Below are 26,881 nucleotides of genomic sequence, written 5' to 3'. Positions count from 1 at the left end.
TGCTTGTATATTCAGAATGGGGAGCAGAATAATGAGTGTAATCCCTTCTGTCAGGGAAAAGGTCCCTCCATATATCAATTAAACCAACATCCTCAAAAAGTGTATTAACTTTCTTATGTAAAGATATTGTTTCATAGGTTTTTCTATTGGAAGAGTCTAAGTTTGGTTGTAAATGTAAATTTAAGTCTCCCCCACATATCAGGTGGCTTTCTGTTTCCGTTACTATAATATCAGTAATTTTTTGAAAGAAACCAATATCACTTCCCGGGGGTGCGTATATGTTCAATAGAGTAACTGAATTGCTGTCTATATTCCCCCTTACCAGAATATATCTGCCTTCTTTATCTCCCATTTGGAATATTTTTTCAAAATTTAGCTTACTTGAGATAAGAATAGAAACTCCTCTCCTATGTCCTGATTTATATGAGGAGAAAAACAGATTAGTGAAGCCCATTCTCTTTAGTTTTTTATGCTCATTATCACTTAAATGAGTTTCCTGTAAATATACTACATGGGCTTGTTCTTTTTTCATTTCAGATAAAATTCTCTTACATTTGATTGGATTTAATAGCCCATTTACATTAAAAGAAATGAATTTTACCTTGTCCTTAGCCATCTGTATTTATCTGTCAATGTATCATTGAAATTAGAATAAAACTTAATCATCTACTCCCTGAACAAATAAGAACCAAGAAACTCAAATAATAACAAAAATGGCAAAGAACATGTGATTCCAAGGCTGAGGTCTCTAGTAAATGACCCTGCATTGAGATAGAGGAAATGCCTAGTTGTGGGGGATAACCCCTCCTACTTGTGAGTTGAGGGCCCTCATTGCAGTATTCATAAAAGTCAGTGAACAAATCCATTACACAGAAAAGATTTCCCTGTGTACTTCTCCTATTTATACACATACATACATGCACACACACACAAATATATACATATGCATACATATATACACACATATACATAAATATATACATGAATACACACACACACACACATACATACATATTCTCATTTGGTGGGGAAAAAGGAGTGTGAGCGAATAAAGAATAACAACTATGTAATATAAAATCCACATTATAATAAGTATTTCTCGAGATAGGTATATCACCGTCTACTTTTGCTTCTGTTTAGCTTCTCAACATTTTTAAAGTTAGTCAAACGTTATGGCTCTTCTGAAGGGGGTGAGGACTGTCTTTGGGAAACTCCCGGTCTCTTCCTGATATGTTTCTCTCGGCTTCCTCCCGTCTCCTGCCTTCTTGTTTCTCGCACTATTTCCCAAGCCAAGCGGGACAATTCCTCAGTCAGACTTTATTTCGTTTTGGTCATGCTGACGGGCAACCCCCTGGCCTTCATGTCTGTACTCGCCTTTTCCACTGTCTGGTACAATTGTGTCCCATTGTCATAAAACACTCGAAGTTTAGCAGGGTACGGAGTTTGAAATCTAATCTTATTTTGCTTTAATACTCGCTTTACTTCAGAGTATTCTTTGCGTTTCTGGATGACTGCGGGGGGAGGGTAATCTTGGTCGAAATATATTAATTTATCCTCAAAACCCACTCTCTTCTTACCCCAGGCCTTTCGTAGAATCTCTGCCTTGGTGCTGTACCGAAGGAATTCTATTATAATTTGAGTGTGGCTTTCTATCCCGGGTAGGTTTTGGAACGACCACGCAGTGCGCTCTTTCGACTTCCAGCTCCATAGCCGGGGGAAGATCCAGTGCGTCCCGCAGTAACTTTCCAACAAACTCTGTCACAGACGAGCCCTCCGCTCCTTCGGGAACGTTGTAGATTCTGATGTTTCTCTGCCGTGATCTTCCCTCCAGATCAAGCAGTTTACCTTCTTGGTGATGTAATATTCTTATTGTCTTGCTCAGTATCCGTTCCACGTTTTGAACGCGATCTTCCACCTTCTCAATTTGAGTCTCTGCCACCGCTATTTTTTGATTAACGCTAGTGAGCTCTGCCTTAATATCATGGAGCTGCTGCTTTATATCTTTCTGGACCTCCATTATTTCTTTCAGGATTTCGAAGATATTCGCCGCTTCGCCTGATCGAGGCCCGGTGGCCACCTTGCTCACACGCGATCGGGTTGGAGAGCAGCTCGCTGCACTCCTCTCAGACGCAGGCTCTGCAGTGTCGCTTTTTTTAATTTCCATTTCTTCTCCCCATTCTTGCCCCTCTTTTCAGTTCAAATATTTTTCAAAAAATATTATATTTGACAGGTTAATGGGGTTAATAGGTGTTTTTCCGGAGGAGCTAGTGACTTAAGCTGCCATTCTCGATGATGATGTCACCAGAAACCTCCCAAGGCTACATCCACATTAGACCGGATAAATCCATAACCGAAGCTGATACAAAAACGCCGATTGGGCAGAGTAGTGTGGACGGGGTAACCGTATAATTTTAAAAACGCTGTCAGGACATGCCAGAACAGATGGTGGCAGCAGCACGGCATTTCATTGTTTTCTTGAACGCAACCCCCACACAACCTAACAATTTCAGAATAGACAGCAACAAGACTGAAGCCAGAGAGTTGGAAATATATTCACCAAATACTTTGATCCATAACTTACTGAATAAATAAGTACACTCACTTTGCCCTGTTTTCTGTCCTGGCTTGTATGAGGGTGGTTTACCTATTAATGCAAGTACTTTTCTGGCAATAGATGTGTAACAACCTAATGTAACATTGTATGAAAATACAAGATAACACTGATGTTTTATATTTTACACATTTAACAAGGTGCTTTTTTAATAGAGTTAGTCAGTTTTTCAATGATTGTCGTCAGCCAGGTCAGTCTGTCCGTGAACTCCCTGTCGGTTGCCTCCGTACGCTCCAGTGTTTGTGTTTCTTTAGTTTTAAGTCCTCCTGCGCGAGAGCCAACAGCAGTCTGTCATTTGGCAATTTCCTTTTAAGATTTTCTAGTCTGTAAATGTGTCCTGCACATGCCCAGTAGGAGGAGATTCGTTTTAATGTGGACAGAGGTATTTTCAAAAACATTTGGTGTGGACGCCTATTGTTTTTACGCCTTCCTCTCTTCTTACATCCTTCCTCAGATTTGAGGTGTTGTTGTTACCTTAGATAACCTTCATCAAATCTGAGGAAGGATGTTTAAGGTTACAACTACTAGAATCTGAGGAGCTTTGTCTAAGGTTACAACAGAATATAGAGTCTAAGGAAGGTTGGCTAAGGTTACAGCAGGATCTAAGGTTTGAGGAAGGATGTCTAAGTTTACCAGAGGATCTAGAATCTGAGGAAGGTTACCTAAGGTTACAACAGGGTCTAGAGTTTGAGGAAAGTTGTCCAAGGTTACAGCAGAATCTAGTGTCTCAAGAAGGTTGCCTAAAATTACATCACAATCTAGAATCCGAGTAGGGTTGTCTAAGCTTACAATATCATCTAGAATCCGAGGAGGGTTGTCTAAGCTTACAACAGGATATAGAGTCTGATGCAAGCTGTCTTAAGGTCGTAACAGGAATCAGGGTTTGAGGAAGGTCGTGTAAGGTTAGAACAGGATCTATAGTCTCAGGAGGTTGCCTAAGTTAACAGCAAATATAGAATCTGAGGACGGTTGTTTAAGGTTACAAAAGGATCTAGAATCTGAGGAAGTGTTGTCTAAGGTTACAACAGAATATAGAAAATGAGGCATGCTGTCTAAGTTACAACAGGATCTACGGTTTGAGGAAGGTCATTTAAGACTACAACAGGATTTTAAGTCTCAGGAAGGTTTCCTATGATTATAGCCAATCTAGAATCTGAGGAAGATTGTCTAAGGTTGCAACAGGATCTAGAATCTAAGGAAGGTTATCTAAGGCTATAAAAGTATATAGAGTCTGAGAATGGGTGTTTAAGGTTACAACATCGAGAGTCTGAGGAAGTTTGTGTAAGATTACAACAGAATATAGAAAATGAGGAATGTTGTCTAGGTTTACCACAGGATCTAGATTCTAAGGAAGATTGTCTAATGTTACAACAGGATCTAGAGTTTGAGGTAAGTTGTCTAAGTTTACAACAGGATCTAGTATCTTAAAAAAGTTGCCTAAAATTACACCACAATCTAGAATCTGAGGAGGGTTGTATAAGGTTACAACAGGATATAGAGTCTAATGAAAGCTGTCTAAGGTCTCAACAGGAACTAGAGTTTGAGGAAGGTCATATAAGGTTAGAACAGGATCTAGAGTCTCAGGAGGTTGCCTAAGATAAAAGCAAATATGGAATCTGAGGAAGGTTGTTTAAGGTTACAGAAGGATCTAGAATCTGAGGAAGGTTATCCAAGGCTATAATAGGATATAGAGTCTGAGGATAGGTATGTAAGGTTACAACAGCATCTAGATCTGAGGAGTGTTGTCCAAGGTTACAACAGAATATAGAAAATAAGGAATGTTGTCATTTACAACAGGATCTAAAGTCTCAGGAAGGTCAAATCAAGTCAAATCACTTTCATTACTCATATTTTATTAATCATAGGTTTCCTATGATTACAGCACAATGTAGAATCTGAGGAAGGCTATCAAAGGTTACAACATGTTCTAGCTTTGAGGAAGGTTTCCAAAGGTCACAACAGGATCTTGGGTTTCAAGCAGGTAGTCTAAGGTTACAACAGGGTCTAGAATTTGAGGTAGGTTTCTAAGGCTACAGCAGGATCTAGAATCTGGGGAAGCTTGTTTAAGGTTACAACAGGATCTAGAAACTGAGGGTGGTTGTGTAAAGTTACATCAGGATCTCGGGTCTAAGGAAGGTTTTCTAAGGTTACAACACAATCTAGTGTTTGAGGAAGGTTGTCTAAGTTTACAACAGGATCTATAGTCTAAGGAAGTTTCTCTAAAGTTACACAGGATCTAGTGTCTCAAAAAGATTGACTAAATTACAGCACAATCTGGAATCTGAGGAAGGTGTGTAATGCCTTGGGAAAGGTTTCACTGCTAATGTTTTGGTTGTTCTGTAACAGTAGTGTTTGGGTTATGACTAGAGATAACGGAGGCTTTGGAATGTGTGTCTTCTAATGAAGGGAGTCTTTTCCTTGTTGTGTGCCTGAGAGCGAGGTGTTCTAGGTCTTTTGTTTGGTGGAAGATGAAGAGAGAAGACGCCTAAGCTCCAACATACACATTAGACTGTTCCAGTAAAATGGGCCCTTTTCTTCTTGTTTTTCTTAACTAACCCTCTAGTTGAATTCAGAGTTATAAAGCTAAATTGTTTATTTGCATATGATGTGTTGTTTGTTATTTCGTGGTACTGATTTGTAACAGGGTAACACATCACGCAGCATCCACACAAGCAAGAAGTTTGCACCTCAGATTTCACACGTTTGGCAGGGCCAGAGACTGTCTTCCCTAGACTAATGCCGGTGGTCGAACCTGAGGATTACAGTTGTACAAGGTTGCAACATGATATTGAGTCTGTTGCTGGCTTTCTAAGGTCATAACAGCAGCTAGGGTATGAGGAAGGTTGTTCAAAATTACAACAGGATCTAAAGTCTTAGGAAGGTTGCCTATGATTACAGAACAATCTAGAATCTGAGGAAGGTTGTCTGAGGTTACAGCAGGACCTAGAATCTGGGGAAGTTTGACTAAGGTTACAGCAGGATCTAAAGTCTGAGGAAGGTTTTCTAAGGTTACAACATCTAGAATCTGAGGAATTTTGTTTAAAGGTTCAACAGGATCAGAAATCTGAGGAATGTTGTCTAAGGTTATAATAGGATCTAGAAATTGAGGAAGATTGTCTAAGTTTACAACAGGATCTGCAGTCTGAGGAAGGTTGACTAAGGTTACAACAGGATCTAGGGTCCGATGAAGGTTATCTATGGCAAAAACATCTAGAATCTTAGAAAGGTTGTCTAAGGTTACAGTAGGGTTTAGAATCTGAGGATGGTTGTCTCAAGTTACAACAAGATCTGGAGTCTGAGGAAGGTTGTCCAAGGTTACAGTAGGGTTTAGAATCTGAGGATGGTTGTCTCAAGTTACAACAAGATCTGGAGTCTGAGGAAGGTTGTCTAAGGTTACAATAGGGTTTAGAATCTGAGGATGGTTGTCTCAAGTTACAACAAGATCTGGAGTCTGAGGAAGGTTGTCCAAGGTTACAATAGGGTTTAGAATCTGAGGAAGGTTGTCTCAAGTTACAACAAGATCTGGAGTCTGAGGAAGGTTGTCCAAGGTTACAGTAGGGTTTAGAATCTGAGGATGGTTGTCTCAAGTTACAACAAGATCTGGAGTCTGAGGAAGGTTGTCTAAGGTTACAATAGGGTTTAGAATCTGAGGATGGTTGTCTCAAGTTACAACAAGATCTGGAGTCTGAGGAAGGTTGTCCAAGGTTACAGTAGGGTTTAGAATCTGAGGATGGTTGTCTCAAGTTACAACAGGATCTGGAGTCTGAGGAAGGTTGTCTAAGGTTACAACGGGATTTAGAATCTGAGGAATGTTGTCTAAGGTTATAATAGGATCTAGAAATTGAGGAAGATTGTCTAAGTTTACAACAGGATCTGCAGTCTGAGGAAGGTTGACTAAGGTTACAACAGGATCTAGGGTCCGATGAAGGTTATCTATGGCAAAAACATCTAGAATCTTAGAAAGGTTGTCTAAGGTTACAACGGGATTTAGAATCTGAGGAATGTTGTCTCAAGTTACAACAGGATCTAGAATTGGAGGAAAATTGTCTAAGGTCAGAACAGGATCTAGTGTTTGAGGAAGGTTGTCTCAGGTTACAACAGGATGTAGAATCTGAGTAAGTTTTTCTAAGGCTACAACAGGATCTAAAATCTGTGGAAGGCTGTATAAGGTTACAACAGGATCTCAAGTCTGAGGAAGGTTATCTAAGGTCACCACAAGATCTAGAAACTAAGGAAGGTTATCTAAGAATACAAAAGGATCTAGAGTTTGTTATAGGTTGCCCATGATTACAACACAATCTAGAGCCTGAGAATGGTTGTCTAAGGTTACAACAGGATCTAAAGTCTGTTGTCTAAGGTAATAACATCTAGAACCTGAGGAATTTTGTTTAAGGTTACAACAGGGTCAGGAATTTGAGGAAGGTTGTCTAAGGTTACAGTAGCGTCTAGAATCTGAGGAAGGTTATCTACGGTTACAACTGGATCTAGAGTCTGAGGAAGATTGTCTAGGGTCACAACAGGATTTAGAATTTGATTAATGTTGTCTACGGTTACAACTGGATCTAGAATCGGAGGAAGATTATCTACATTACAACTGGATCTAGAGTCTGAGGAAGATTGTCTAAGGTCACAACAGGATGTAAAACCTGAGTAAGGTTTCTAAGGCTACAACAGGATCTAGAATCTGGGAGAGCTTTTCTAAGGTAACGACAGGATCTATGGTCTGATGAAGGTTATCTATAGTAAAAACATCTAGAATCTGAGAAAGGTTATCTAGGATTACAACAGAGTTTAGAATCTGAGGATGGTTCTCTTAGGTTACAACAGGATCTGGAGTCTGAGGAAGTGTGTCTAGGGATCTTGAATATGAGGAAGATTGTCTAGTGTTGCAACAGGATCTAGAGTCTTAAGAAGACTTTATAAGGTGACAACAGGGTCTACCGTCTGAGGTTACAAGAGGATCCAGAATCTAAGGAAGGTTGGCTAAGGCTACAACAGGATCTAGAGTCTAAGGAAGTTTTTCTAAGGTTACACAGGGTCAAGTGTCTCAAGAATTTCCCTAAAATTACAGCACAATCTAGAATCTGAGGATGGCTGTCTAAGGTTACAAGATCTAGAGTCTGGGGAATGTTGTCTAAGTTTACAACAGGATCTAGGGTCTGGTGAAGGTGATCTAAGGTAACAACGATATCTAAAATCTGAGGATGGTTTAAGTTTATAACAGGGTTTAGAATCTGAGGAAAGTTGTCTGATGTTACAACAGGATCTAGAGTCTGTGTAAGGTATACCACATACAATTAAGTGATCTAGCTTTATAATTCTTAATTTGACTACAGGTTAGTGAAGAAAATGCAAAAAAGAAATGGGCCCATTTTAATGTAACAGTCTAATGTGCACAAGTTGGAGCTCACGGTTTCCGTTCCACTGGTCTTCTGTTGATTTCCCTGGGCTTCGACAGCTCCCAGCCCCGCTCCAAGTCCACTCCTTTCTGGCATCCTCTCTCTTCATCTTCCGCGGAACTAAAGACCCAGATACCCACTTTGTCAGGCACACAGCAAGAAAAAACACTCCCCTGATTGGACAGCTCACATTCCAAAGCCCCTGTTATCTCTAATCATAACCCAAACACTGCTTTTACAGGAAGACCATTACACTAGCAGTGAAACCTTTCCCAGAGTGTTACACCAGCTAAAAATCAAACACAACTGAACACTAACCCCTCCTTCCTACACCATTCCATATTCCTCCGTCTTCCTCACATCAATTTGCCTGTCTAAACATCTCTTAAAAGCTTCTAAAGTAGTTGCCTCTACCGGGCAATGCATTCCAGGCATCCACCACTCGGAGAAAAAAAGCTTACCCCTCACATCCCACTTCAGCCTACCCCCTCTCACTTTCACTGCATGCCAATTATTATTAGACGTTTCAACCTCGGGAACAGGTTGTCCACTCTGTCTACGCCTCTCATAACCTTATAAACCACTCAGATCCCCCCCCTCAGCCTCCATCGCTCCAGAGATTACCCAGCTTCTTGTGACACCACATGCTTTCTAAACCAGGCAGCATCCTGGTGAACCTCTGCTACACTCCCTGCAAAGCCTGCAGGCAAACAAATCTCACAGTAGTATAATTTATATATTCACTGATAATAAATGTACTTTGAATACTTTTGAATGCATCCTTCTTAAATCGGGGTGATCAGAACTGTATGCAATACTCCAGATGTGATCTTACTGGAGTTTTATAATAATGCAACATAACCTCCTGACCTTTGAACTTAGTGCATCAACTATAAACAATAAGAGCAGTTGTAGGCCATTCGGCCCTTCAAGCCAGCACCACCATTCAATGTGATGATGGCTGATCATCCACAATCAGTACCCCGTTCCTGCCTTCTCCCCATATCCCTTGACTCCGCTATCTTTAAGAGCTCTATCTAACTCTTTCTTGAAAGCATCCAGAGAATTGGCCTCCACTGCCTTCTGAGGCAGAGCATTCCATAGATCCACAACTCTCTGGGTGAAAAAGTTTTTCCTCAACTCTGTTCTAAATGGCCTACCCCTTATTCTTAAGGGGTAATTGGCCTCTGGTTCTGTACTCCCCCAACATCGGGAACATGTTTCCTGTCTCTAGCGTGTCCAATTCCTTAATAATCTTATATGTTTCAATCAGATCCCCTCTCATCCTTCTAAATTCCAGTGTATACAAGCCCAGTCGCTCCAATCTTACAACATATGACAGTCCCGCCATCCCAGGAATCAACCTTTCAAACCTACGCTGCACTCCCTCAATAGCAAGAATGTCCTTCCTCAAATTTGGAGACCAAAACTGAACACAATACTCCAGGTGTGGTCTCGCCAGGGCCCTTTACAACTGCAGAAGGACCACTTTGCTCCGATACTCAACTCCCCTTGTTATGAAGGCCAACATGCCATTAGCTTTCTTCACTGCCTGCTGTACCTGCATGCTTACTTTCAGTGACTGATGTACAAGAACACCTAGATCTCATTGTACTTCCCCTTTTCCTAACTTGACACCATTCAGATAGTAATCCGCCTTCCTGTTCTTGCCACCAAAGTGGATAACCTCACATTTATCCACATTAAACTGCATCTGCCCACTCACCCAACCTGTCCAAGTCACCCTGCATTCTCCTAACATCCTCCTCATATTTCACACTACTACCCAGCTTTGTTGTCATCTGCAAATTTGCTAATGTTATTTTTAATCCCTTCATCTAAATCATTAATGTATATTGTAAATAGCTGCGGTCCCAGCATCAAGCCTTGTGGTACCCCACTAGTCACTGCCTGCCATTCTGAAAAGGTCCCATTAATCCCTACTCTTCGTTTCCTGTCTGCCAACCAATTTTCTATCCATGTCAGTACCCTACCCCCAATACCATGTGCTTTAATTTTGCCCACTAATCTCCTATGTGGGACCTTATCAAAGGCTTTCTGGAAGTCCAGATACACTACATCCGCTGGCTCTCCCTGGTCCATTTTCATAGTTACATCCTCAAAAGATTCCAGATTAGTCAAGCATGATTTCCCCTTCGTAAATCCATGCTGACTCAGACCGATCCTGTTACTGCTATCCAAATGTACCGTTATTTCATCTTTTATAATTGACTCCAGCATCTTCCCCACCAGTAATAAAAGCAAGCATTCCATAAGCCGCCTTAACCACCTTAGCGACCTCTGTAGCCACTTTCAAGGAGCTATGAAATTGGATCCCAAAATCAGCTTGATGACCTACAGCTTATTAGGGAAAGTGAGCAGGAGATAGAGAGGAGCTACTGGGAGTTAGTCACAATGAGGCTGCAGGAGTCAGATAAGTGGGTGACTGTCAGGGAAGGGAAGGAAAGAGCTCAGATGGTAGAGAGCACCCCAGTGGCCATCTCCCTCGGTAATCGTTATCTCGTTTTGGATGCGGTTGAGGGGATGACCTGACAGAGGACAACCATGACGATCAGGTCTCTGGCACTGAGCCTGTTTCCGTGGTGCAGAAGGGAAAGAGGAAGATGAGGAATGCGATAGTCATAGGGGATTCCATAGTGAGGGGAACAGACAGGAGGTTCTGTCATCCTGATAGAGATACCCACATGGTGTGTTGCCTCCCAGGTACCAGGGTACGGATTGTCTCGGATCAGGTGCAGAGTATTCTGAAGGGAGAGGGTGACCAGCCAGAAGTCTTGGTACACGTTGGTAGAAACATAGGTAGAAAAAGGGAGGAGATCCTGAAGACAGAATTCAGGAAGCTGAAAAGCAGGACCTCCAGGGTAGTAATCTCAGGATTGCTGTCTGTGCCACGTACTAACAAGTACAAGAATAGCATGATCAGGGATATTAAGATGTGGCTGAGAGACTGGTGTAGGGGACAGGGCTTCAGATTCCTGGATCATTGGGGCCTCTTCTGGGGGAGATACGACCTGTACAAAAAGGACAGGTTACACCTGAACCCAAAGGGGTCCAATATCCTAGCAGGCAGAGCTGTTAGGGAAATTGAACTAATTTAGCAGAGGAATGGAAACCAGATTGATAGGGCTGAGGAAGGGGAAAACAAATAAATCAAAGATAGCGTGCAACGGAGATGATAAAAAGGACAGGCGGGAGATGAGGCAAAATCACAGCCTGTGGGATGAGTTACAGGGCAATAGAGGTGTGGTGCAGTTCAAACAGAAAGCAACAAATACTGGACTGCAAGTTATATTTGAATGCATGCAAAATAAGAAATAAATTGGACGATCTTGAAATGCAGCTACAGATGGCAAGTACAACGCTGTGGCCATCTCTAAAGGATGGAAGCTAGTTTAGCAGACAGAAAGAGTGCTGTGGCCCTGTGTATAAGAAATAAATCATCAGAAAGGAATGACATAGGATTGGAAGGTGTAGGCTCTGTATGGGTTGAGTTAAGAAATAACAAGGGTAAAAGAACCCTAATGGCAGTTGTATACAGACCTCCAAACAGCAGCCAGGATGTGGATTACAAATTACAGCAGGAGATAGAAAAGGTGTGTCAGAAGGGCAATGTCATGATAATTGTTGGGGATTTTAACATGAAAGTGGATTGGGAAAACCAGACCTCAAGAGAGAGAATTTGTAGAATGTCTAAGGGATGGCTTTTTGTTGTTGAGCCCAATAGGGGATCGGCTGTGCTGGATTGGGTGTTGTGCAATGATCCGGAGGTGATACGAGAGCTTAAGGTTATAGAACCCTTAGGGAACAGTGATTACAATATGACCAAGTTCACTTTGAAATTTGAGAAGGAGAAACTAAATTCCAATGTGTCGGTATTTCAGTGGAATAAAGGAAATTATGATGACACAAGAGGAGATCTAGCCAAGTTTGACTGCAAAGAGATACTAGCAGGAAGGACAGCAGAGCAGCAATGGCTGGAGTTTCTGCGAAAAATGAGGGAAGTACAAGACAGATATATTCCAAATAGAAAGAAATTTTTGAATGTAAGAGGGACAGTACTGTGGCTGACAACTGAAATCAGAGCCAAAGTAAAAGCAAAAGAGAGGGCATACAAGAAATCTAAAGCTAATGGGAAGATAGAGGATTAGGGAGCCTTTAAAAATTTGCAGAAGGAAACTAAGAAGGTCATTAGGAAGGAAAAGATGAATAATGAAAGGAAGCTGGTGACTAATATCAAAGAAGATACCAAAGGCTTTTTTAAGTATATAAAGGGTAAAAGAGTGTCGAGGGTAGATATAAGACCAATAGAAAATGACACTGGAGATATTGTAATGAGAGGCGCAGAGATGGCAGAGGAACTGAATGCGTATTTTGCATGGTGGAAGACATCTGCAGTATACCAGACACTCAAGAATGTCAGAGAAGTGAAGTGTGTGCAATGAAGATTATGACTGAGAAGGTGTTCATGAAGCTTAATGGTCTGAGAGTGGATAAATCTCCTGGACCTGATGGAATGCACCCTTGGGTTCTGAAGGAAGTTGCTGAAGAGATTGCGGAGGCATTAGTGATGATCTTTCAAGAATTGATGGATTCTGGCATTGTACTGGATGACTGGAAAATTGCAAATGTTACTCATCTATTTAAGAAGGGTGGGAGGCAGCAGAAAGGAAACTATAGACCTGTTAGCCTGACATCAGTGATTGGGAAGTTGTTGGAATCGATTGTTAGGGATAAGATTACGGAGGCACGTGACAAGATAGGCCAAAGCCAGAATGGTTTCCTGAAAGGAAAATCCTGCCTGACTAACTGCAATTTTTTGAGGAAATTACAAGGAGGGTAGACACTACATGTGGACACAAAGATGTGGTGTACTTGAAGTTTTCAGAAGGCCTTTGACAGGGGAATGAAGGGATCCTATTCTCGCTGTGTGCCGGTTACCAGTGGAGTTCCACAGGGGTCGGTGTTGGGACTGCTGCTTTTTATGCTGCATGTCAATGATTTGGACTATGGGATTAATGGATTTGTGGCTAAATTTGCCGATAATTCAAAGATAGGTGGAGGAGCAGGAAGTGTTGAGGAAACAGAGAGCAAAGAAGTGACAAATGAAATACAATGTTGGAAAGTATATGGTCATGCACTTCGGTGGAAGAAATAAATGGGCAGACTATTATTTATATGAGGAGAGAATTCAAAATGCAGAGGTGCAAAGGGACTTGGGAGTCCTTGTGCAGGATACCCTTAAGGGTAACCTCCAGGTTGAGTCGGTGGTGAAGAAGGCGAATGCAATGTTGGCATTCATTTCTAGAGGTATAGAATATAAGAGCAGGGATGTGATGTTGAGGCTCTATAAGGCACTTGTGAGACCACACAATGTAGTGTGTGCAGTTTTGGTCACCTTATTTTAGAAAGGATATACTGACATTGGAGGAAGTTCAGAGAAGATTCACCAGAATGATTCCAGGAATGAAAGGATTACAATATGTGGAATGTCTGGCAGCTCTTGGGCTGTATTCCCTGCAGTTCAGGAGAATGAGGGGGGATCTCAAAGGAACATTCCAAATGTTAAAAGGCCTGAACAGATTAGATATGGCAAGGTTATTTCCAATGGTAGGGAAGTCTAGAACAAGAGGGCATGACATCAGGATTGAAGGACATCCATTTAAAACAGAGAGGAGGAGAAATTAATTTAGTCAGAGGGTGGTAAATCTGTAGAATTTGTTGCCACGAGCAGCTGTGGAGGCCAAGTCATTGGGTGTATTTAAGGCAGAGATAGATAGGTTCTTGATTAAACAGAAATCTGCAGATACTGGAAATTCATACAACACACACAAAATGCTGGTGGAACACAGCAGGCCAGACAGCATCTATAGGAAGAAGCACTGTCGACATTTCGGGCTGAGACCCCTGACATGTTCAGCATAGCTTTGTGGGCCGAAGGGCCTGTATTGTTCTGTAGGTTTTCTGTGTTTATATATCTTATGGTCTCTCAGCTCAACAACAATTTTAAGGATCTTGCCCTTAATCGTGTTCTGTCTCCTTGCATTTGCCCTACCAACGTGCAACACCTCACATTTATCTAGATTAACTCATTGAGATCAGAGATGAGGAGGAATTTCTTCAGCCAGAGGGTGGTGAATCTGTGGAATTCATTGCCACATGGCTATAGAAACCATGTCAGTGGGTATATTTAAAGTGGAGGATGAGTCAGGATGACAAAGCTTATGAGTTGAAAGTAGGTGAATGGGTTTCAGAGGAATAATAGATCAGCCATGGTGGGATGTTGGAGCAGGCTCAGTGGGCCAATTCTGCTCCCATGTCTCCCCTCAGTCTCTGCCACTCCAGGGAAAACAGCCCAAGTTTCTCCAACCTCTCATTATAGCTCATGCCGTCTATTCTAGGAAGCACTCTGGGGAAACACCTCTCCAAAGCCCTCATACCCTTCCAGTAAAGGAGTGAGCTGAGCTGAGTTTCTACAGGCTGAACATCCTCACACTGGGCTGTAAAGATGATACTTTTTCTATGTCCCTATAGGTCAACGGTGGTTCCCTCTTGTTACCTGACTGTGGGCATGATTTTCGTCATGATACTCAGCTTCTATTACTTCACCCGTCACGTGAGTGAAACCATGTTGCTGACCGTGGTTATGTGTGCAAAACTGTGTCACCGACTGTGGACATGTGTGTGAAACTGTGTCACCGACTGTGGACATGTGTGTGAAACTATGTCACAGACTGTGATCACACATCTGAAACAGAGTCACCAACTGTAGTCATGTGTCTGTAACTATTTCACCAACTGTCGTCACACGTGTGAATCTGTGTCATTGACTGTGGTGATGTGTGCATCTTAGTCACCATTTGTAGTTACATGTGAATCTGTGTTACTGACGTAGGTCACGTGTGCCAAACTGGGTCATAGACTGTGCTCACAGGTGTTAAACTGTATCACTGATTGTGGTCACAAGTGTAAATCTGTCAGAGACTGTGGTCACAGATGTGAAACTGTGTCACCAACTATGGTCATGTGTGTGCTGTGTCAATGACTGTGGTAGTGTGTGTGAAACTGTGTCACTGACTGTAGCAATGTGTGAATCCATGTTACTGACTGTGGTCATGGGTGTGAAACTCTGTCACCGACTGTGTAATGTTTGTCAGACTGTGTCACCACCTGTAGTCACATGTGTATCTGTGTCAGTGACTCTAGACATGTGTGAATCTGTGTCACTGACTATGCTCAAGTGTGTGAAATTCTGTCACCGACTGTGGTCACTTGTGTGAAACTGTCAAAGGCTGTAGTCATGTGTGAATCTGTAGTCACGTGTGTGAAACTGTCACAGATTGTGTCACAGGTGTGAACCTGTCACTGACTGCTGTCGCGTGTGTGAAACTGTCACTGACCGTGGTCACATGTGTGGAACTATATGACTGACTCTGGTCATGTGTGTCAAACTGTGTCAATGACTGTAGTCACTTGCAAATGTGTCACCAACTGTGGTTACATGTGTGAAACTGTCTGCCTGTACTCACATGTGTCACTCTGTTACCGACTGTAGTCACATGTGTGAAACGGTGTCACCGACTGTGGTCACAGGTGTGAAACCATATCACTGTGGTCATGTGTGTAAACTGTCAGTGACTATGATCACGTGTGTGCAACTGTGTCACTGACTCAAGTCATGTGTGTGAAACTGTGTCACCAACTGTGGTCATGTGTGTCAAACTGTGTCACTGACTGTAGTCCCGTGTGAAACTATGTCACTGACTGATCACGTGTGAAACTGTGTGACAGGCAATGGTCTCAGAGGTAAGACTGTGTCACCGACTGTGGCCGTGTGTGAAACTGTGTAACAGGCTATGGTCACACATGTCAAACTGTCAGGGACTGTTGTCATGTGTGTGAGACTCTGTCACTGACTGTGGTCACATGACTATGACTACCACATCATGGAGTGCGGTCAAGTAATCAATGTTTCCATGGCTGCGTCTCCTTCCCAATCAGCTGACTGTACTCCTATATAGTCCCAAACAAGAGAAAATCTGCAGAAGGTGGAAACCTGAGCAACAGACACAAAATACTGGAGGAACTCAGCAGTCCAGGCAGCACCTATGAAAAAAGTACCGTCAACATTGTGGGCCGAAACCTTTCGGCAGGACTGGAGATTAGAAAGGTGGGGGATGGGAAGGAGAAATGCCAGGTGATGGTCTGGAGATAAACAGCTGAGGAGTAGACTGGAGAAAATACCTGCTTTTCCAGGTAGACCCGTTGTTCCAGTTTCTTCCTGCCCCACTGAACTCATATCTGCATACCTTCACTCAGTTTTATCTACCCTGGTTCAGTCCCTTCCTACCTAAATCTGTGACACATCACACCCTCTTGATCTTTTCAAGGATTTCAGGTTCCCTGGCCCCCATCATCCCAGGGTACCGAAAAAAATGGCAGAGGTTATAGTAGAGGCTTTGGTGATAATTTACCAAAATTCTCTGGACTCTGGCCAGGACCCGGTGGATTGGAATATGGTGAATGTCATGCCACTGTTCAAAAAAGAATGTAGGCAAAGGGCAGGTAACTATAGGCCAGTTAGTTTAACATCTGTAGTTGGGAAAGTGCTTGAAACTATCACTAAAGAAAAAATAGCGAGGCATCTGGAAAGAAATGGATCCATCAGGCAGATGTAGCATGGATTCAGCAAAGGCAGGTCGTGTTTGACAAACTTACTGGAGATAATTGAGGATATAACGAGCGCAGTGGATAGAGGGGAACAGATGGACGTTATTTACTTGGATTTCCAGAAGGTATTCGATAAGGTGCCATATAAAAGACATCAATAAGATAAGGATGCATAGAGTTGGAGGTGATGTATTAGCATAGATAGAGGATTGGTTAACTAATATAAAGCAGAGAGTTGGGATACTTGAGTTTTACTCTGGTTGGCAATCAGTGAGCGGTGTGCTGGGTCCACAACTGTTCACAATATACATTAACATCTGGAAGAGGAGACTAAGTATAGTGTATCTAAGTTTGCTGTTGACACTAAATTGAGTGGAAAAGCAAATTATGTAGAAGATACAGAGAGATAAGGATAGGTTAAGTGAGGGTCTGGAAGATGGAATACAACGTTGGTAACTGCAAAGTCAGCCACTTTGGACGATCAGATGATTATTTAAATGGTGAAAGATTGCAGCACGCCGCTGTGCAGAGGGACGGGAGTGCTTGTTCATGAATCACAAAAGGTTCATTTGTAGATTCAGCAGGCCTTCATCCCTACAGGGAACAGGATTCAAGAGAAGGGAGGTTATACTGCAACTGTACAGGGTACTGGTGAGACCACACCTGGAGTACTGTATACGGTTCTGGTCTCCTTGGTTGAGGAAGGATATACTGGCTTTGGAGGCAGTGCAGAGGAGGTTCACCAGGTTGATTCCAGAGATGAGAAAGTTGGACTGTGAGGAAAGATTGAGTTACCTGGGACTACTCACTGGACTTCAAAAGAATGAGAAGAAATCTTATAGAAACATATAAAATTATGAAAAGGATAGAAAAGATAGTAGGAATGTTGTTCCCACTCTCTGTGTAAAAACTTACCCTGACATCCCCTCTGTAACTACTTCTATGCACCTAAAATCTGTGCCCTCTCATGCTAGCCATTTCAGCCCTGGGAAAAAGCCTCTGACTATCCACATGATCAATGCCTCTCATCATCTTATACACCTCTATCAGGTCACCTCTCATCCTCCGTCACTCCAAGGAGAAAAGGCCGAGTTCACTCAACCTATTCTCGTAAGGCATGCTCCCCAATCCAGGCAACATCCTTGTAAATCTCCTCTGCACCCTTTCTATGGTTTCCACAGCCTTCCTGTAGTGAGGCAACCAGAACTGAGCACAATTCTCCAAGTGAGGTCTGACCAGGGTCCTATATAGCTGCAACGTTACCTCTCGGCTCCTAAACTCAATCCTAAATTTGATGAAGGCCAATGCACCATATGCCTTCTTAACCATAGAGTCAACCTGCACAGTAGCTTTGAGTGTCCTATGGACTTGGACCCCAAGATCCCTCTAATCCTCCACACTGCCTAGAATCTTACCATTAATACTATATTCTGCCATCATATTTGACCTACCAAAATGAACCACCTCACAACTATCTGGTTTGAACTCCATCTGCCACTTCTCAGCCCAGCTTTGCATTCTATCAATGTACCACTAAAACCTCTGACAGCCCTCCACACTATCCACAACACCCCCAACCTTTGTGTCATCAGCAGATTTACTAACCCATCCCTCCACTTCCTCATCCAGGTCATTTATAAAAATCACAAAGAGAAGGGGTCCCAGAACAGATCCCTGAGGCACACCACTGGCCACTGTTCTCCATGCAGAATATGACCCATCTACAACCACTCTTTGCCTTCACAAAGTACACTGCAGATGCTGTGGTTAAATCAACACGTACAAACAAGCTGGATGAACTCAGCAGGTCGAGCAGCATCCGTTGAAAGGAGCAGTCAACTTTTCGGGCCGAGGAGGGTCCTGATGAAGGGTCTCGGCCTGAAACATTGACTGCTCCTTTCAACAGATGCTGCCCGACCTGCTGAGTTCATCCAGCTTGTTTGTACACTCTTTGCCCTCTGTGGGAAAGCCAGTTTTGGAGCCACAAAGCAATATCCCCTTGGATCCCATGACTCCTTACTTTCTCAATAAGCCTTGAGTGGGGTACCTTGTCAAATGCCTTGATGAAATCCATATACACTACATCTACTGCTCTGCCATCATCAATGGGTTCAGTCACATCCTCATAAAATTCTATGGCTCATAAGGCACGACCTGCCCTTTAACTCCTCACTGGTGAGATTTCCAGTCAGTCCTGACAGATCATTACTGTGACATTTTCCCTGACTAGTAATGCCACCCCTCCTCCTTTAGTCTCTCCTACTCTGTCACGTTTAAAGCAACAGAACCCCAGAATGTTGAGCTGCCAGTCCTGCCCCTCCTGCAACCTAATGGCTGCAATATAACCCTAATTCCATGCTTTGATCCATGTTCTGAACTCACCTTGCTTGAACCATACACAACTCAGTTGCACCATGCTCAACGTTTCAGTTCCTGACTTTGAAGTATCACCAACATCTTCCTCCACAACCTCTTTACTAACTGTTCTGGCACTCTGGTTCCAATCCCCCTGCAACTCTAGTTTAAACCCGATTGTGCAGCATTAACAAACTTTCCTGCTGGATATCACTCCCTCTCCAGTTCAGGTACAAACTATACAGATCCCACTTTCCCTGGAAGAGACCCCAATGATCAAAAATCTTATGCCTTCCCTCCTACATCAACCCCTTAGCCACGTATTAAACTGCATAAGCTTCCTAGTCCTGGCCCCAGTAGCATTTGGCACACGTAGCGATCCTGAGATAGGTGGAGGGGCAGGTAGTCATCAGTCTTAGGAGCAGAATTAGGCCATGTGGCCAATCGAATCTGCTCTGCCATTCTATCATGGTTGATTTACTACCCCTCTCAGCCCCATTCTCCTGCCTTCTCCCTTTAACTTTTACACTCTTACTCATCAAGAACCTGTCAACCTCCATTCTAAATATACCCAATCACTCGGCCTCCACAGCTGTCTATGGCAATGAATTGCACAGATTCACAACCATCTGGATAAAGAAATTCCTCCTGTACTTCTACTCCCTGAGTATAGGCAGAGACTGAAGACTGCAGTACCAGCAGTGACAACCAAGGTATGGACAAGGGAAGCACAGGAGCCTACAGGACTACTTTGAATCGCTGGACTGGACTGTATTCAGGGATTCATCTTCAAGTCTGAATGAGTACACTGCAAATGTACTGACTCCTTTAAAACCTGTGTGGGTGAGAGTGTGCCTACAAAGACTTACTGTCCATTCCCAAATCAAAAGCCATGGATGAACCAGGAGGTTTGTCGTCTGCTGAGGGCTAGATCTGTGACATTTAATTTTGGTGATCCAGGTCTGTACAGGAGAACCAGCTTTGACTTGCGGAGGGCAATTTCAAGAGCTAAGGGACAATTCCAAGCTAGGTTGGAGGCAACTTCAGATGCATGTCAACTCTGGCAGGGTTGGCAGGCCATTTCTTCCTACAAAGCAAAACCCAATATCATGAATGGAAGTGATGCTTCACTACCAGACGAGCTCAGTGACTTTTATACTCACTCTGAAAGGGAGAGTAAAACCACAGCTATGTGGATTCCTGCAGCACACAGTAGCCCTGTGATCTCTATCTCAGAGGCTGACGTTAGGCTACCTTTCAAGAGGATTCTCTTCATTGACTATATCTCAGCACTTAACACCATCATTCCTATAGTCCTGATTGAAAATTTACAAAACCTGGGCTTCTGTACCTCTCTCTGCAATTGAATCCATAACTTCCTAACCAGAAGACCACAATCTGTCTGGGTTGGTATATAAGAACAAAAGAAATAGGACCAGGAGTCGGCCATCGAGCCTGCTCTGACATTCAATAAGATCATGGCTGATGTGGCCATGGATTCATCTCCACCTACCTGCCTTTTGCCCAAAACCTTTAATTCCCCGACTATGCAATAATCTATCCAACCATGTCTTAAATATATTTACTGAGGTAGCCTCCACTGTTTCATTGCACAGAAAATTCCACAAATTCACCACTAACTGAATAGACAGGGTCTGATTAGGAACAGTCAGCATGGATTTGTGTGTGGAAGGTCACGTTTGACAAATCTTATTGAATTTTTTGAAGAGGTTACTAGGAAAGTTGACGAGGGTAAAGCAGTGGATGTTGTCTATATGGACTTCAGTAAGGCCTTTGACGAGGTTCCGCACAGAAGGTGAATTAGGAAAGTTCAATTGTTAGGTATTAATATTGAAGTAGTAAAATGGATTCAAAAGTGGCTGGATGGGAGATGCCAGAGAGTAGTGGTGGATAACTGTTTGTCAGGTTGGAGGCTGGTGACTGGAGGTGTGCTCAGGGATCTCTACTGGGTCCAATATTGTTTGTCATATACATTAATGATCATGATGATGGGGTGGTAAATTGGATTAGTAAGATGCTGATGATACTAAGATAGGTCACGTTGTGGATAATGAAGTAGGTTTTCAAAGCCTGCAGAGAGATTTAGGCCAGTTAGAAGAGTGGGCTGAACAATGGCAGATAGAATTTAATGCTGATAAGTGTGAGGTGCTACATTTTGGTAGGAATAATCCAAATAGGAAATACATGGTAAATGGTAGGGCATTGAAGAATGCAGTAGAACAGAGTGATCTAGGAATAATGGTGTATAGTTCCCTGAAGGTGGAATCTCATGTGGATAGAGTGGTGAAGAAAGCTTTTGGTATACTGACCTTTATAAATCAGAGCATTGAGAATAGGAGTTGAGAAGTAATGTTAAAATTGTGACATAAGTGTGAGGTGCTACATTTTGGTGGGACTCATCAAAATAGGACATACATGGTAAATGGTAAGGTATTGTGGAATGCAGTAGAACAGAATGATCTAGGAATAATGGTGCATAGTTCCCTGAAGGTGGAATCTCATGTGGCGAAGAAAGCTCTTGCTTTGATGGCCTTTAAAAAACAGAGCATTGAGTATAGGAGTTGGGATGTAATGTTAAAATTGTACAAAGCATTGGTAAGGCCAAATTTGGAGTATTGTGTACAGTTCTGGTCACTGAATTATAGGAAAGATGTCAACAAAATAGAGAGAGTACAGAGAAGATTTACTAGAATGTTACCTGGGTTTTAGCACCTAAGTTACTGGGAAAGGTTGAACAAGTTAGGCCTTTATTCTTTGGAGTGTAGAAGGTTGAGAGGGGACTTGATAAAGGTATTTAAAATTATGAGGGGGGATAGATAGAGTTGACGTGGTTTTTTCATTGAGAGTAGGGGAGATTCAAGCAAGAGGACATGAGTTGAGAGTTAGGGGGCAAACGTTTAAGGGTAACACGATGGGGAATTTCTTTACTCAGAGAGTGATAGCTGTGTGGAACAAGCTTCCAGTAGAAGTGGTAGAGGCAGGTTTGGTATTGTCATTTAAAGTAAAATTGGATAGGTATATGGACAGGAGAGGAATGGAGGGTTTTGGGCTGAGTGTGGGCCAGTGGGACTACGTGAGAGTAAGCGTTCGGCAGACTAGAAAGGCCGAGGTGGGCTGTTTCCATGCTGTAATTGTTATATGGTTATATGGTTAAAAGCAGTTCCTCTTCATCTCCATCCATAAACTCAACCCCCTCTTCCAGATTATTAATGTACATCATGAACAGTTGCAGGACCAGCACTGACCCCTCTGGCATACCGCTCACCACTGACTGCCAACCAGAGTAACACCTGGTTACATAATGTCTCCACCTTGCTGATAATCAACACGGACGCGCCCCGGGGGTTTCTGCTTAGCCCACAGTTCTATTCTCTCTATACCCATGACTGAGTGGCTTGTATAGCTCAAAAGCCATCTATAAATTTGCTGATGATACAACAATTGATGGCAGAATCTCAGGTGGTGTACCAGAGATATACCAGCTAGTGGAGTGGTGTCGCAGCAACAACCTTGCACTCAGCATTAGAAAGACCAAAGAACTGATTGTGGACTTCAGAAAAGGTAAGACGAGGGAACACGAACCAATCCTCACAGAGGGATCAGAAGCAGAGAAAGTGAGCAATTTCAGGTTCCTGGGTGTCAATATCTCTGAGGCCTAATCTGGTCCCAACGTATTGATGCAGCTATACAGAAGGCAAGGCAGCAGCTATATCTCATAAGGAGTTTGAGGAGGAGATTTGGCTTATCACCTAAAACACTTGAAAATGTCTGCAAATGTACCATGGAGAGCATTCTAACTGGCTGCATCACTGTCTGGTATGGTGAGGGGGTGGAGGGAAGGCTATTATACAGGATCAAAAGAAGGCACAGAACGTTGTAAAATTAGTCAGCTCCATCTTGGGTAATAGTCTCCTTAGTATCCAAGACATCTTAAGGAGCAGTGTCTCAGAAAGGTGATGTCCATTATTAAGGACCCCCCTCACCTAAGATATTCACTCTTCTCGTTGTTACTGTCAAGAAAGAAGTACTGAAGGCACACACTCAGTGAGATTTCTGAATGGACATTGAACCCATGAACACTACCGCACTACTTTTTAATATACATATACATACAGTACTAGCTGTCATTTAATGTACATATATATATTCAAAAACTAACTGTTATTCAGTTATTTTTCTATAATTATCCCCTGTATTGCTTTGTGCTGCTGCTGCAAAGTATCTCGGTGAAATTAATCCTGATTCTGATCAATCTAATCCTTCCTTCTTATATAGCCCTCCACTTTTCTGTCATTCAGCTCTCTCTGGCTAAAGAAATTCACCTCACCTCTAAAAGGATGTCCCTCTATTCTGAGGCTGTGCCCTCTGGTCCTAGACTCCCCCACAGTAGTAAACATCAGTTCCCCATCTAGACCTTTCAATATTTGATAGGTTTCAATGAGATCTTCCCCACCCCTGCCATTCTTTTAAACTCCAGCAAAGCAGACCCAGAGCTATCAAGCACTTCTATATTAACCCTTTCATCAGGACTCCCAAGTCCTTTTGCACCTTTGATTTTTGAATTTGCTCCCTTGAAAATAGTCTACAGCTTTATTCCATCTATCAAAGCGCATGACCAGACACTTCCTGACGTTGTATTCCATCTGCCATTTCTTTGTCCATTCTCACAGTTTATCCAACTCCTACTCCAAACACCTTGCTCCCTCAACACCAGCTGGTCCTCCACCTACCTTTGTATCATCCACAAACTAGCCACAAAGCCATAAATAACGTCATCCAAATCATTGACATACAATGTAAAAAGAATCAGTTTTTTAACCAGTTTTTCAACACCGACCCTTGTGGAACACCAGCGGCCACTCAAAAAAGGCTCTCTTTATTCTCACTCTGTAACTCCTGCCAGTCAGCCAATCTTCTCTCCAAGCCAGTAACTTCACTGTAATTCCATAGACTCTTATCTTGTTAATCAGCCTCATGTGTGACACCTTATTAAAGGCCTTCTGAAAAACCAAGTAGACAACGTCAACTGACTTTTCTTTGTCTATTTTGCCTATTATTTCCTTAAAGAATTGCAACAAATTTGTCAGGCAAGATTTCCCCTCAAGGAAACAATGCTGACTTTGGCCTGGATGGATGGACCATACAGGGCCTGTTTCTCTGGAGGACACTCAAAGAGGTTTTCCAGTGTAGAGCCTGCTTCCTGTGGGATGGGGTGGGTGGGGGTTGCAGAGGGTGTTGCCCCTCACATATATACCATCTTCCGCAGGTGGAAAAGCTGTCACGGACTCTGTTTCTCTGGAAGCTTGATGTGAACGAGCAGAAAGAGCGAGTCTACGAGATGCGGCGAAGAAACGAAGCACTCGTCACCAACATGTTACCAGAGCACGTGGCACGCCATTTCCTTGGTTCCAAAAAGCGAGACGAGGTGAGTGACGAGGCCTCATATCTCTCCCTCCTTAACCGTCTCACTCTCCTGCTTTCTCACCTATAAGATATAGGAGCAGAGTTAGGCCGCTTGGCCCATCAACTGTTCTACCATCATGGATGATTTATTATCACTTTCAACCCCATTCTCCTACTTCTCTCTGTAACCTTGATGCCCTGGCTAATCAAGAATAATTCATGAAAATCCTACAAAAAGTAATGGATATATCTCAGTACATCATGGGTAAAGCCCTCCACACTATTGAGCACATCTGTCACAGGAAAAGCAGCATCCATTATGCTCTCTTCTCACTGCTGCCACCAGGAGAAGGTACAAGAGCCTCAGGACTCACACCACCAAGTTCAGGAACATTTATTACCCCTCAACCGTCAGGCTCCTAAACCAGAGGGGATAACTTCACCAAACTTCACTTGCCCCATCATTGAACTGTTCCCACAACCTATGGACTTGCTTTCAATGACACTTCATCTCATGTTCTTGATCTTTATTGTCAGCTTCCTTGCTTATTTGTTTATTTATGTATGTATTTGTTTACTTATTGTTTTACACTGTTTGTTACCTTTTGCACACTGGCTGTCTGTCCTGTCTTTCAGTGATGTGTATATTGAGTATGCCTACAAGACAATACATCCGGGCTTTGTATATGGTGCCATATACATACTTCAATAATAAATTTACTTTGAACAATGAATTACTTGCTGCCTCCCCATCATAATGACTTTAATGATCTGATGTGTATGAACAAGCTTTTCGCTGTATCCAGGTACGTATGAATAATAAGCCAGTTCCAGTTCAAAGTTGAAAGTAGATTTATTATCAAAGTATGTACACCGTATAAAACCTTGAGATTCATCTCCTTACAAACAGCCACAAAACAAAGACCTTAGACCAAAAGTCCAGAAGACATAGGAGCAGAATTAGGCCATCTGGCCCATCAAGTCTGCTACCCTATTCAATCATGGCTGATCCTTTTTTTTATCTCCTCCTCAACCCCAGTTCCCAGCCTTCTCCCTGTAACCTATGATGCCATGTCCAATTTAAGAACCCATCAATCTCTGCTTTAAATATCTCAACAACCTGGCCTCCACAGGTGCATGTGGCAACAAATTCCATAAATTCACCACCTTTGGCTAAAGAAATTTCTCCGCATCTCTGTTTTGAAAGGGCATTCCTCTATCCTGAGGCTGTGCCCTCTTGTCCTAGACTCTCCCACCATGGAAAACATCCTTTCCACATCTACTCTGTCTAGGCCTTTCAGCATTTGAGTGGTTTCAATGCGATTCCCCCTCATTCTTCTGAATGCCAGCAAATACAGATCCAGAGCCATCAAACATTCCTCATATGATAACCCTTTCATTCCTGGAATCATCCTTGTGAATCTCCTCTGGACCCTTTCCAAAGCCAGCATGACTTTTTTAAGATGAGGGGCCCAAAACTGTTCACAATATTCAAGGTGAGGCCTCGCTACTCCCTTATAAAGCCTCAGAATCATATCCTTGCTCTTAAATTCTAGACCCCTTGAAATGAATTCTAACATGGCACTTGCCTTCCTCACCACCGACTCAATCTGCAAGTTAACTTTCAAGGTGTTCTGCATACGGACTCCCAATTCCGCCTGCATCTCAGATTCCTGGATTTTCTCCCTGTTTAGAAAATAGTCTGCACATTTATTTCTACTACCAAAGTGCATGACCATGCATTTTCCAACATTGTATTCCATTTGCTACTTTCTTGCCCATTCTCCTAATCTTCCTTAAGTCCTTCTGCATCCTACCTGTTTCCTCAACACTACCTGCCCCTCCACCAATCTTCATATCATCTGCAAACTTGGCAACAAAGCTCTCTATTCCATCGCATAAACCATTTATATACAGCATAAAAAGAAGTGGTCCCAACACCAATCCCTGCAGAACACCGCTAGTCATTGGCAGCCAACCAGAAAATTATCCTTTTATTCCCACTCGCTGTCTCCTACCAATCAGACAATGCTCTGACCATGTTAGTAACTTTCCTGTAATATCATGGGCTCTGAACTTGATAAGCAGCCTCATGTGTGTCACCTTGATAAAGGCCTTCTGAAAGTCCAAATATACAACATCCACTGCATTCCCTTTATCTATCCTACTTGTAATCTCCTGAAAGAATTCCAACAGGTTCATCAGGTTGGATTTTCCCTGAAGGAAACCATGCTGACTTTATCCTATATTGTCCTGTATCACCAAGTACTCCATCACCTCATCCTTAACAATTGACTCCAATATCTTCCCAACCACTGAGGTCAGGCTAACTGGTCTATAATTTCCTTTCTGCTGCCTTCCTCCTTTATTAAAGAGTGGAGTGATATTTGCAATTTTCCAGTCT

At 42.6% G+C, this 26,881-nt stretch overlaps 1 protein-coding gene across 3 annotated transcripts in view; it reads left to right on the top strand.

Moving 5' to 3' along the window:
- adcy3a (adenylate cyclase 3a) overlaps nucleotides 1-26,881 on the top strand; it is a 247,262-nt gene that overhangs the window by 199,067 nt on the left and 21,314 nt on the right. For all 3 annotated transcript variants that reach the window (XM_059985413.1, XM_059985414.1, XM_059985415.1), the window contains 2 exons: nucleotides 14,563-14,644; nucleotides 24,341-24,499. In XM_059985413.1, coding sequence (XP_059841396.1) covers nucleotides 14,563-14,644; nucleotides 24,341-24,499 — 241 coding nt within the window. The remainder of the gene's footprint in view (nucleotides 1-14,562; nucleotides 14,645-24,340; nucleotides 24,500-26,881) is intronic.

This window comes from Hypanus sabinus, chromosome 12 (genome assembly GCF_030144855.1).
Source record: "Hypanus sabinus isolate sHypSab1 chromosome 12, sHypSab1.hap1, whole genome shotgun sequence".
In the NCBI taxonomy this organism is placed as follows: Eukaryota; Metazoa; Chordata; class Chondrichthyes; order Myliobatiformes; family Dasyatidae; genus Hypanus; species Hypanus sabinus.
The sequence above is the reverse complement of the archived record's forward strand: the minus strand, read 5'-3'. Positions and strand labels throughout refer to the sequence as shown.